Here is an 11265-nt window from a genome sequence, read left to right as displayed (position 1 = left end):
GCAATCGTATGCCAAATTAGAATGAAATCACAGGACAAGATAAATCTTTTACCGGGACGAAGTCCCTGTTTCTAGCGCCAAATTGTGGACACACGAACTACGCGGGGTCCGAATGCCCGCAATCAATTGTTAAAGTCTAAAGAGATTACGATGATGATACCCTGATGTGGGTTCATTGGCTCAAAACCCGTGGGTTTATCATGGCCTCCTCCATCTTCCCCATGCGTAGCGATTATGCATGGGGTACAAATATAAAAGGAAAACAACATATATAAGTAAATGCATGCGGAACTAAATGAATGTAAAGTGCTGAAATGTAAATAAGACCAAGGTTTACGTGGTTCAGCACTAAGGCCTACATCCACGGGGTTTGTTGTTCTGCTATATTATTCACGATTACACGAATAGTTGAATGACTTGGGTTTTACATATTTCTCTCCACTATGGGATTCCTTACCTTTGCTACTCTCTCTCTCTCTTTCCTGATGTTTTTTCGATCCCCTTCCCCCTTTGTGGAGATTGGGTATTTATAAGGTAGGAATGTGGGACCCATCTCTGAAGACCGTTGGAACCTTATCTTCTAGTGTCTTGTGTCCATCACGCAGAGGTCTGCGTTTCCCCCTCGATCCCGCGGAGGCATCTTCGCTCGTTCCATAGGTCGGTCGACATGTGCACTGCTCAGAGTGTTTAATGCGGGTGGTTGAGGGGTCTGCTCGTGTCAGACAAGTGTCTTCTGCCCCTGTCAGTCCGTGTCAGCTGACTTTCTCCCCACCGTTGATCTTAGCTCCTCTTCTGGGGATGAGATAAAGCAACTCCTAGGGGTTTATTTGGTGCTTCGCGACGCATCGTGTTTTGATGTCTTGGCTTGCATGCTTTCCACGTACCTTTCTGTATACACGTGTCCGGTAGTGAGATATATGTGTACACAGAGACTATAATTATTTTTAATCATACGAACAAATTCGGGATTAGTAGAGTTGGATGCACCAATATTTGGATACACACCTGAATATCAAGAGAGATCTTAATGGTAACTTCCCAAATATTTCAAGGATGATTTCTTCTGGAAGTCTCTTCAATAGTTCCAGTAATTTCTGACAATTTACTCTGAAATTCAAAGAAAAAATATATGTATATATATATATATATTATAAAAAGAAGTAGTGTGTGTAGCCTTACAAATCCGACCATCGATTTCGTCATCCCACGATGGAGATTGATCGGTTATATGTCCTATATAGACGTCCGTCCGATCCCTTGGCTTCCTAATAAAAATATGATTGTAAAGATTATTTAACGGCGTCGGATCCTTGGATTTCTTAATTTGACTGCTCCTAATTTGACTAAGTTTCCGTTAATATAGGCTAACACTAAGTAGATGTATTTATAGAACAGAAGAGCATCATTCTTTAACGGTTTCACCAACAAATGGTTTTCTATCTATAGTTCTTCTCCTCCATTAACGACTTCTAATTCTTAACTTCGTCTCTATATATCATAATAATACTGAGTTATTAATACTAAGTTATTATTATGGATGATTTAAAGGATGGATACGGTGAAATAAAAGAAAACAGAGTTGATGATTTAAAAAAAATTGGTCTAAAGAGGAAAGGAGAAGAAAGAAAACCTAATAGAGAAAGAGGAGTGAATTGGGTAAGAGGTTTTATGTTTAACGCAACCAAATATCTCCTTACTAATACATTTTCACGGAAAACATATGGCTAAGGGTCTGTTTGGCTTATGTTTGGTGGATGACCCTCCATGAAGATTATTCGTATACACCAGATATACTCTGGTCCATCGAACGTTCAATCATCCAATAAGCATAATGATTTGTACCATAACTTTCTCAAAAAAATTTAAGTTAGCCTCAACTAATCTAAAAGTTATTTTTAAAAAACAAATAAAATAAAAAACATGGTAAAGATTTATGTGCGAGATTTAAGTGTCACAACCCCGACCAACAAAACATAAGGGAATGTTTAAGGGCCACGGTCGGGGCTGTAAGCCCCGACTAATTTGACCTGACCAACAAAATACTATAGTATTCTCAAGGGACCACGACCCCGGCTAATTTGACCCGATCAACAAAATACTATGGTATCCTCAAGGGACCACGACCAGGGCTGTAAGCCCGGCTAATTTGACACAACCACAAATACTAGGGACGCAAGTCCGAACTAACTTATAAGATCGATGTTTGACCGTTATAATCTAATTAGTTTTGCGAATGACTAAAAAAGATTTTGGTAGAATACGGACCAGCCGATCAAACAAAAAAACGAAAATTTTGGTGTGTGTGTAGCCTTACAAATCCCACCATCGATTTCGTCATCCCACGATGGAGATTGATCGGTTATTTGTCCTATATAGACGTCCGTCCGATCCCTTGGCTTCCTAATAAAAATATGATTCTAAAGATTATTTAACGGCGTCGGATCCTTGGATTTCTTAATTTGACTGCAGCATCGGATTTCCTAATTTGACTAAGTTTCCGTTAATATAGGCTAACACTAAGTAGATGTATTTATAGAACAGAGGAGCATCATTCTTTAATGGTTTCACCAACAGATGGTCTTTTATCTATAGTTCTTCCCCTCCATTAACGACTTCTAATTCTTAACTTCGTCTCTCTATATCATAATAATACTGAGTTATTAATACTAAGTTATTATTATGGATGATTTAAAGGATGGATACAGTGAAATAAAAGAAAACAGAGCTGATGATTTAAAAAAAAATTGGTCTAAAGAGGAAAGGAGAAGAAAAAAAACCTAATAAAGGAAGAGGAGTGAATTGGGTAAGAGGTTTTATGTTTAATGCAACCAAATATCTCCTTACTAATACATCTTCACGGAAAACATATGGCTAAGGGTCTGTTTGGCTTATGTTTGGCGGATGACCCTCCATGAAGATTATTCGTATTCACCAGATATACTCTGGTCCATCGAACGTTCAATCATCCAATAAGCATAATGATTTGTACCATAACTTTCTCAAGAAAATTTAAGTTAGCCTCAACTAATCTAAAAGCTATTTTTAAAAAACAAATAAAATAAAAAACGTGATAAAGATTTATGTGCGAGATTTAAGTGTCACAACCCCGACCAACAAAACATTAGGGAATGTTTAAGGGCCACGGTCGGGGCTGTAAGCCCCAACTAATTTGACCTGACCAACAAAATACTATAGTATTCTCAAGGGACCACGGCCCCGGCTAATTTGACCCGATCAACAAAATACTATGGTATCCTCAAGGAACCACGGTCGGGGCTGTAAGCCCGGCTAATTTGACACAACCACAAATACTAGGGACGCAAGTCCGAACTAACTTATAAGCTCGATGTTTGACCGTTATAATCTAATTAGTTTTGCGAATGACTAAAAAAGATTTTGGTAGAATACGGACCAGCCGATCAAACAACAAAACGAAAACGAAAAAGGTTGAGCCCCGGCCGTAGGCCGGGGTGATACCTAATCTATATTATAAAAAGAAGTGGTGTGTGTGTTTGGCCTTACAAATCCGACCATCGATTTCATCATCCCACAACACGGATCGATCGGTTATATATTGTATATAGACGTCTGTCGGATCGTTGATTTCCTGATCCGGCTAAGCTTCCATAACTTAAAACTTCCAAATGCATTTAAAAAAAATGGAAAAACGTCCTGGATTTTCTAAACTTTTGTTAGGCTTCTGGAGAACAAAAATCTGATCACTTAATTACAATTGGTTTCCTTATTCCTTCCCCAGCGTGGGTTTCCATAATCATTCCTAATTGCTAGTATTCTCTGTTTGCACATGGAACAAGGGGGCATTCTCTCAGACAAATATATGTTCCGGCACCCATTATTGAAAACATCTACGTCACACACTTGGGCCCCTCAAGTACGTTAATCAATCTATGCAACCGTAATAATTGAGAACATCCAGCAGGGAAGACAAATTAAAGTTCATTTTTCGAGCTTCAAGCGAACGGAGAAAATTAAGAAACGTATGGAGAGATATATTGTTTGCGCCCAACAAACATCCTGGTATGTTCTGTGCCGGTTAAATAGATACTATTGGGCTTTTCTTAGATAAATTCTAAGATACAGTAAAACCTCTGTATAAGAATATTCCAGGGACCATAAAAAAATATTCTTATATGGAGGTTATTCTTATATGGAGGTATACCTTGAATAGACCGAAAGAAAAACTTTTATACATGCACTTGAGAAAATACACATATATGCATTGGAAACACAAAAATATATCTAGAAAAATATAAACTCAACTTTGAGACCTAAAATTGACCAATGAAACTATATAAGTGAAAGATAGTACTGCAAACTGACCAACGAAACTATATGAGTGAAAGTTATTTGCAGTAAATTGTGCACAAAAAAAGCAACGAATCTACTTTAAAGCCAAATGATTTTGTAAAATGGTTACAAGAAGCTCTTAATCTTAAACTTTGATGCATGACAAGACCTATAGTATTTATATTATAATGTCAATTATTCTTATATGGAGGTAGGTTTCTTAAGATGGGACCGGAAAATATTATGACTTATTCCAATATGGAGTTTATTCTTAAATATAACTGGCCCAAGTCGGGACCATAAAATTTTATTCTTATATGGAGTTTATTCCTATATGGAGTATTCTTCCAGAGAGGTTTTACTGTAATTAAGTCCTAAAGGCTAAAGCTCATATTTGGTCCGCATTATTTTTTAATTTTTTATTTTGGGTAAAAGTCACCATTAACCTTATGTTTGTCGTGATTATTTATTTTGACTCGACTGATTAAACACGACACGATCATTACATGTTGACTAAATTATAATACATGGATTATATTTGACTCTAAATTTTTTAATCCATGGCGGGTCGTAGGCCTCGGCTGTTATGACCCGACTGATTAAACACGACACGACTTTACATGCTGACTAAATTTTATGTGAGGATTGACCGGTCGACCGAATAATAAACAAAAACTTGAAAAAGGTTGAGCCCCGGCCAGGCCGGGGTGATACCTAGTATATATGTATTGGAGGGATCCCTTGACAGGCCCTCATTTGACAAGTTTTCACAGTCTCAGGTTGGCCGTTGGATGAAAACATAAGGATGGTCGAGATTGACTTACACTAATAGGGTAAATCTGGGTAAACCCGTGACCCGCAATTTATTTCGTCGACCGTCGTCTTCTATTTTCATTTTTTTCTCTTGTTAAATGTTAAGAGACAAAGGCTTGATCATCAAAGCAAAAGAATGTGTATAATAAAAAACAAAGAAACCCATTTAGTTTTCATTTACCATTCAATTGGTTTTATTCTCATATTCATCACATATTAATCGATGCCTCTTCATCAACTGCCATTTGAGTGACTACGCCAATTCTTCAGTACTTTTGGATCTATTGAATTCCATTGAATGGAACTAGGGTCTAGATACAGATTCTCTAAATTCCCAATTTCAGCTTCCGTCCAAAACTCAAATTCCCGAAAAAAAAAGACAGACAAACAATTCAGATCTCAAAGAATAATCAATCTCCAATTAGCCAACCACGGTGGAAGGAAGGACACATTAATTTGATTCAGATTGCTGCAATCCGTGGAATGTCAACTCAAGGACACCAAACTTTCATCTAGTATTATTTACATTTGATTTAGATTGCTGCAATTCTGATAAGTAAACAGATTTGAGAGATCTGAGAAGGAGAAGAGAGAGGAGTGAGTAAACAAGATATACACCATCACGGGTCATAAGTTTTACCCGGATTAACACTATTAGGTTGAGTTAATCTCAACCATCCTTATGTTTTAATCTAAGGGCTGATATGGGACTGTGAAAACTTGTCAAAATCCTTATGTTTTAATCTAAGGGCTGATATGGGACTGTGAAAACTTGTCAAATAAGGGCCTGTCAATGGATCCCTCCTCATATATATATATATATATATATTATTACAAACAAAACGTCCCCATGACAGAAATCCAGTGAAACCCCAAACAGATTAAGGATGAAAAAATAGGTCTGGATTACTCACCCATTCGCATCCATTGTCACAATTCTGTCAAACCCAGCAGCAGAGAATCCAAAATGAGCCGGCACTCTAAAACCCTAGATGTTGCTAAGCATTAGCTATGAAAATATATATGCACTGCAATGGGCGTTGGCTATATGTAGCCGCATTCTGAGTATCCGGCCCAAGTTTGGTCGGTACTTGACCTAAAAAGTTATTGGCAGAAAAATGAGTTTAAGAGCTAAGCCTTGGCTAAGCATGTTGCACGTCTACAACATCCAATAGCCAAGGCCTAGACACAGCCAAGAAAAGATCACCATAGAAAGACAAGAGAATCGTCTGTGCAAGTAGAATTTGGCAGGCCTTGAAACAAAACAAGTATCAATTCTCTTTATTAATAAATGCAATAGAGAAACTACATCGAATAGAAACCATCACTACAAGTTCCAGCAACAAATTACTAGACGAACTATATTATTGCAGAATCTACTCTCAATTCTCAAGCCAGGCACAAATGTAGCATCTCACAGAATCACAATACTAATTTTGAAACACAGAACCATAAATGCCAGGCCATAAGATAGATGACCTTGCTTGGATCATTCCATGCGGATAATGCACCTGAGACCTTCTCCTTTAAGCATGATATCGAAAGCTTTGTTAATGTCAGCAAAGGGAACTTCATGGGTAATAAATTTCTCCAGTTCAAGTTCCTACACAAATAAGAAACCCAGTTCCAAATAAAAGACGGGATTGTAGAATTATACTGTGGTGCTAAAATATTTGTACCATGTCAATGCTGACAAAATTGAGCTTATTCTTTTACCTTGTTCATGTACATTTCCACAACTGAAGGAAGGTCTGACCGTGGCTTGTAGTTTCCAAAGAAGGTACCTTTGAGAGTTCTCTCATTCAATAGATTCATTGGGTGAGTTTTGAATGCGTCGTCCTTGTTTGGCACACCAACGAGAACTGCAACACCCCATCCCTGTCCACCACACAACAAGTTAAACAATTTCATTAACATTGCAAGTCATTTGAATTATGGGGTGCTGTAAGTGAAAGGATGTATTGATGTTTCCATTGAGATTCACAAAATTTAAAACATACGTGTGAACTATACCAACACAAAAACTATTTTGAGACAGAAAAGAGCTTACATCATGAACGCATTCAAACGCAGAGATCATGGCTTGGATACTCCCTGTACACTCAATACTGCGGTCTACCCCTCCATCAGTCATCTCAGCAATCACCTATTCATCAAACCAGAAGCAATCAGATATTTATTGAACGAATCAAGTTCCCTAGATGATTTGTTAGCACTATTGAGTTGTGGTAGGCAAACCTCTTGAACTGGTTTTGTGTGGTCCTTTGGATTCACGAACTCTGTACACCCAAATTTCTTTGCTGATAAAGGGATGTCGATAAGACAACAATTTAGTTCCCGCATATATGAGCAAACCATGGAAAAACAAAGAAATTGCAAAACATGAACTGTATAAATCAACTATTCGATTAAGTGGCTTTGTTTGTCTCACCTTCATCGAATCTGTTAGCGTTCAGATCAACCCCAATAATCCTCGAAGCACCAGATAGTCGAGCCCCTTCACAAGCCTAATCAAGTATATACTCTATTAGATGCAACATTTTAATGAAAATGGGACAAAACAACCACAGTACTAGATTTGTCTATTCCAGAATTTTCAACATGCACAATCCTGAAAAGAAAAGTAAATTTTTTACAGCAAGGCCAACAGCTCCCAATCCGAAAACAGCAACAGTTGAACCTTTTTTTGGTTTCGCTACATTCAGAGCAGCACCAAGACCTGGAAAACACATATACACCACCAAAACTCAATAACAACTTGTAGGAATCAAATCAATTGAGATACAAAAATGAGATTTCCATGGAACTAAAATCCTAACCTGTAGAGATCCCACAGCTAAGAATACAGACTTTGTCCAGGGGAGCTTCAGGATTGATCTTAGCAAGACAACCAACATGAACAACTGTGTACTCACTAAACGTAGAGCAACCGACGAAATTGTATATCGGTTTGCCATTGATTGAAAACCTTGATTGTCCATCATTCAACATTACACCTCTGTCAGTGTTGATTCTAAGCAGATCACACATATTGCTCTCTTCGGATTTACAGTGCCGACATTCCTTACATTCTCCCGTGAATACCGGAAGTACTTGATCTCCTGGTTGCATATCTGTCACACCCTTACCAACACTTTCAACAATCCTGAAATACCCACATTTAAAACTCAATTAGAAGCATAAATTATTATCCACATTACTTGTATAAAATTTCTGAAAAATCATAGATCTTGACAAAAATGTATGGTTCTGTTCAGAAAATTTACTTACCCTCCTGCTTCATGACCAAAAATTCGAGGAAATACGGGTGTCTGTCCCTGCAATTTTTCAAAATGAAGTAATCTATCATTCAGCATCAATTACAGTAAAAAAAACTTGATAAAATTTTTTCAAATTTAAAGTAAAATTAGTGTATTAGAAATGATACCTTGGCTTCCCAGAAGTAAACATCGGTGTGGCAGAGAGAAGTGAAAAGAATCTTGATACGAACTTCCATATCTTGTGGTGGTGCAACTTCAACTTCTTCAATTACTAGTGGTTTCCCTGCTTCCCATGCAACAGCAGCTACAAAACCCATAATACTCCATCACTCATCAAGTAATTAAAACAGTTCAAATCACTTAAATTTTGCCCAAAATCATCAGGAAAAACAGAGTAGCCTACAAAAAAAAAGAAGTTTACCTTTGCATTTGATGACCTGACCAGTTGTGTTTGCCATTTGTTTTGAAATTTCTAGTTGATCTTGATTTGTTCTGTGTTTCTGACTTGTTTTGTTATGGTGGAAATGAAGATGCTATAATGTTGTGGTATTTATATGAAGATTATTGTTCATATAATTGTGGGGTTTATGCAAAACCAGAAACTATCCAACGGCGCCTTGGAATTCTTGTTTCTGGTATTCCGCTTTTGGTTTCATCACTTGACTGCTTCATAGGGGCCATTGATTAGCGGGGTGAGTTTGGAATTGTTATTAGGAGCCGTGTTTAAGCTACGGGGTTAGGAACGAATTGTCATCCGATTCCAAATGAATAGGCGTATAGACGTTTTCTAGCTATTTCTACGGAGTTAACCCTTAATAAACCCATGATTTTCAAATAGTACAAAGAAGGGTGACCGGTGACCTTCCCTTTTAATCCGATAAAAGTACGGTTTTCATGCCTGACAATAGACTCAGAAAGTGGAGTATTCCCGGTTCTGTTCAGATCAGGTCAGCATGTTCCTAAAGAAGTAGGACACGTTATAACTTTTCGGGACACGAGGCAAAAGCAAAGTGACACGTAGTTCAAAGTTAAATCTAAAAAAGTCAAGGCTGGCCGAGTCATGAGTTCAATTAATGAACCACTGACCACCGGTGTTTAACTTAGGATGTCACATCAGAAACCTTTTGTGCATAGGAAAGGATATCGGATATGACATTTATTCGTTGTATTAAGCTTACCCAGAACACCTTAGCTAGTGTTTGGCGTTTTCTTGCCCACTTTGGGGAACTTCTATTGGAGGCTTTACCGTGCTCATTGATGTTTCCCAATCACCAAGTCTTAATACCATATTTGCCCACTGGTTTACAAAACCATCAAAATTTTGTTTAATAACTAATGAGTTTTTAAATACGAAACTAAACGTAAAGCTAGAAACCAAAGCACACCAGATACATCCGAGTCAAAAACTCCATTTGAATTACAAAAAGTCTGAACAGACTGCTCAGAGAAACAACGAAAAAACGAACTAGACTCATTAAAGGTGCCTTCTCCTAAACTCCCAAGGGGTGAGGGTCCATTGAGGACCATAAATTCCGAAAATACGTGAGGCCCATTTTTTTTCGTGGTTTTTTTTGACGGTTCGTCTAGAATCATTGTTTGAATTCTTGTTTAACAAACACCCTGACTACAAGTTTTTAAGAGTCTTTGGTTGTTTAGTCAACAAATTAGAGCCGAGATTCCTATCGTGTGTCTTCATCGCCAAACAAATAGGATGTACATGTCTCAGGCCTGTGCAGCAGAAGGACCCTGTGATAAATCAACAAACTCAATATCCAAGCACTGGATTTCTAGACTTGCTAATTTTCACCAAAACTACATCGGCACATGCTCAACACATCACTCGGCCAGAGATGCCGCAATCAGGTCAGCAAGCTAGTCATAATGTTGTAGTTATAGCTTCACCAACTGTCTCAGCACATCTAATGACGACAATACTTCTGCTTCAGTCAGTTTGTCACCTGTTCAACAGACCACACCCGTGGAGGAATGAATGTAGTTGACTCCAAATGGGTGTTTCACATCAAACAAAACCCTGATGGCAGTGTTGAACGCTATAGAGCACGTCTTATAGCCAAAGGATTCCACCAACAAGAGGGTAGCGACTACGACGATACGTTCAGTTCGGTCATTAAACCGTGCATAATAAGGCTTGTGTTATCAATTGCCGTGATGAAAAAGTGGGAACTACGACAACTTGATGTAAAAAATACTTTCCTACATGGGGTACTTGATGAAGAGATGTATATGAAGCAACCTACAAGATATGTGGACCCTAATATCCTAACTGTTAGAGTATAGCTCGGTCGACCTCGCATGCGTTGCTATATCAAGCATGTTTGTCAATGTTAGTGATCAAAACTATGAGTCTTGATTTCTAGTCTATTATAGCTAAGTCTCGGATTAGGATACAAAAGTGTAGTTGAGCTCAAGGACTTCATGGCGGTTCATCATACAACGACGAAGATCTACTCAAGGAACCGTGGAACTTCATCAAAAAAAAGGTATGTGGAGACTTGAACTTATCTATCACTCAAAAGTCTATCTATTTTATCTCATACTTCTTATGAGACAAAAAGTCGCATGCTATATAGACTGGATCATACACATTTGACATTTCGAGCTGAGTATTCGCTACTTAACTTTTTCTCTAAATCTTGTGTTGGTTAAGCGTTTCGCTTTGATCAAGTTTATCTTCACCTAGTGACGAAAGTCATGAAAAGTTTCAATTACTTTGAAAATTTCTCTGACGTGAAACGGTATGTGAATAACGGGTATATAACGTCCTCTGAGAATGTGTCAATGATTGGAATGAGAGATTAGATTACATAACCATGTATTCCTTAATCTGAAGTTTTCGAACTTTGTTGATTGAGAGAAACCGAAG

At 37.8% G+C, this 11265-nt stretch overlaps 1 protein-coding gene across 1 annotated transcript; it reads right to left on the bottom strand.

The window, feature by feature from the left end:
• Window positions 1-6375: 6375 nt before the first annotated feature.
• LOC113284578 (alcohol dehydrogenase 2) lies at window positions 6376-9021 on the bottom strand. The gene is made up of 10 exons (XM_026534072.1): window positions 8803-9021; window positions 8549-8685; window positions 8392-8438; window positions 7941-8266; window positions 7758-7840; window positions 7553-7628; window positions 7360-7421; window positions 7172-7267; window positions 6838-6999; window positions 6376-6724 (listed from the first exon to the last, which is right to left on the bottom strand). Exons 1-10 carry the CDS (start codon window positions 8837-8839, stop codon window positions 6611-6613), a joined length of 1140 nt encoding a protein of 379 aa, XP_026389857.1. The 5' UTR covers window positions 8840-9021; the 3' UTR covers window positions 6376-6610.
• Window positions 9022-11265: the final 2244 nt, after the last annotated feature.

Source organism: Papaver somniferum, chromosome 1 (genome assembly GCF_003573695.1).
Source record: "Papaver somniferum cultivar HN1 chromosome 1, ASM357369v1, whole genome shotgun sequence".
NCBI classification, from domain to species: domain Eukaryota; kingdom Viridiplantae; phylum Streptophyta; class Magnoliopsida; order Ranunculales; family Papaveraceae; genus Papaver; species Papaver somniferum.
The sequence above is the reverse complement of the archived record's forward strand: the minus strand, read 5'-3'. Positions and strand labels throughout refer to the sequence as shown.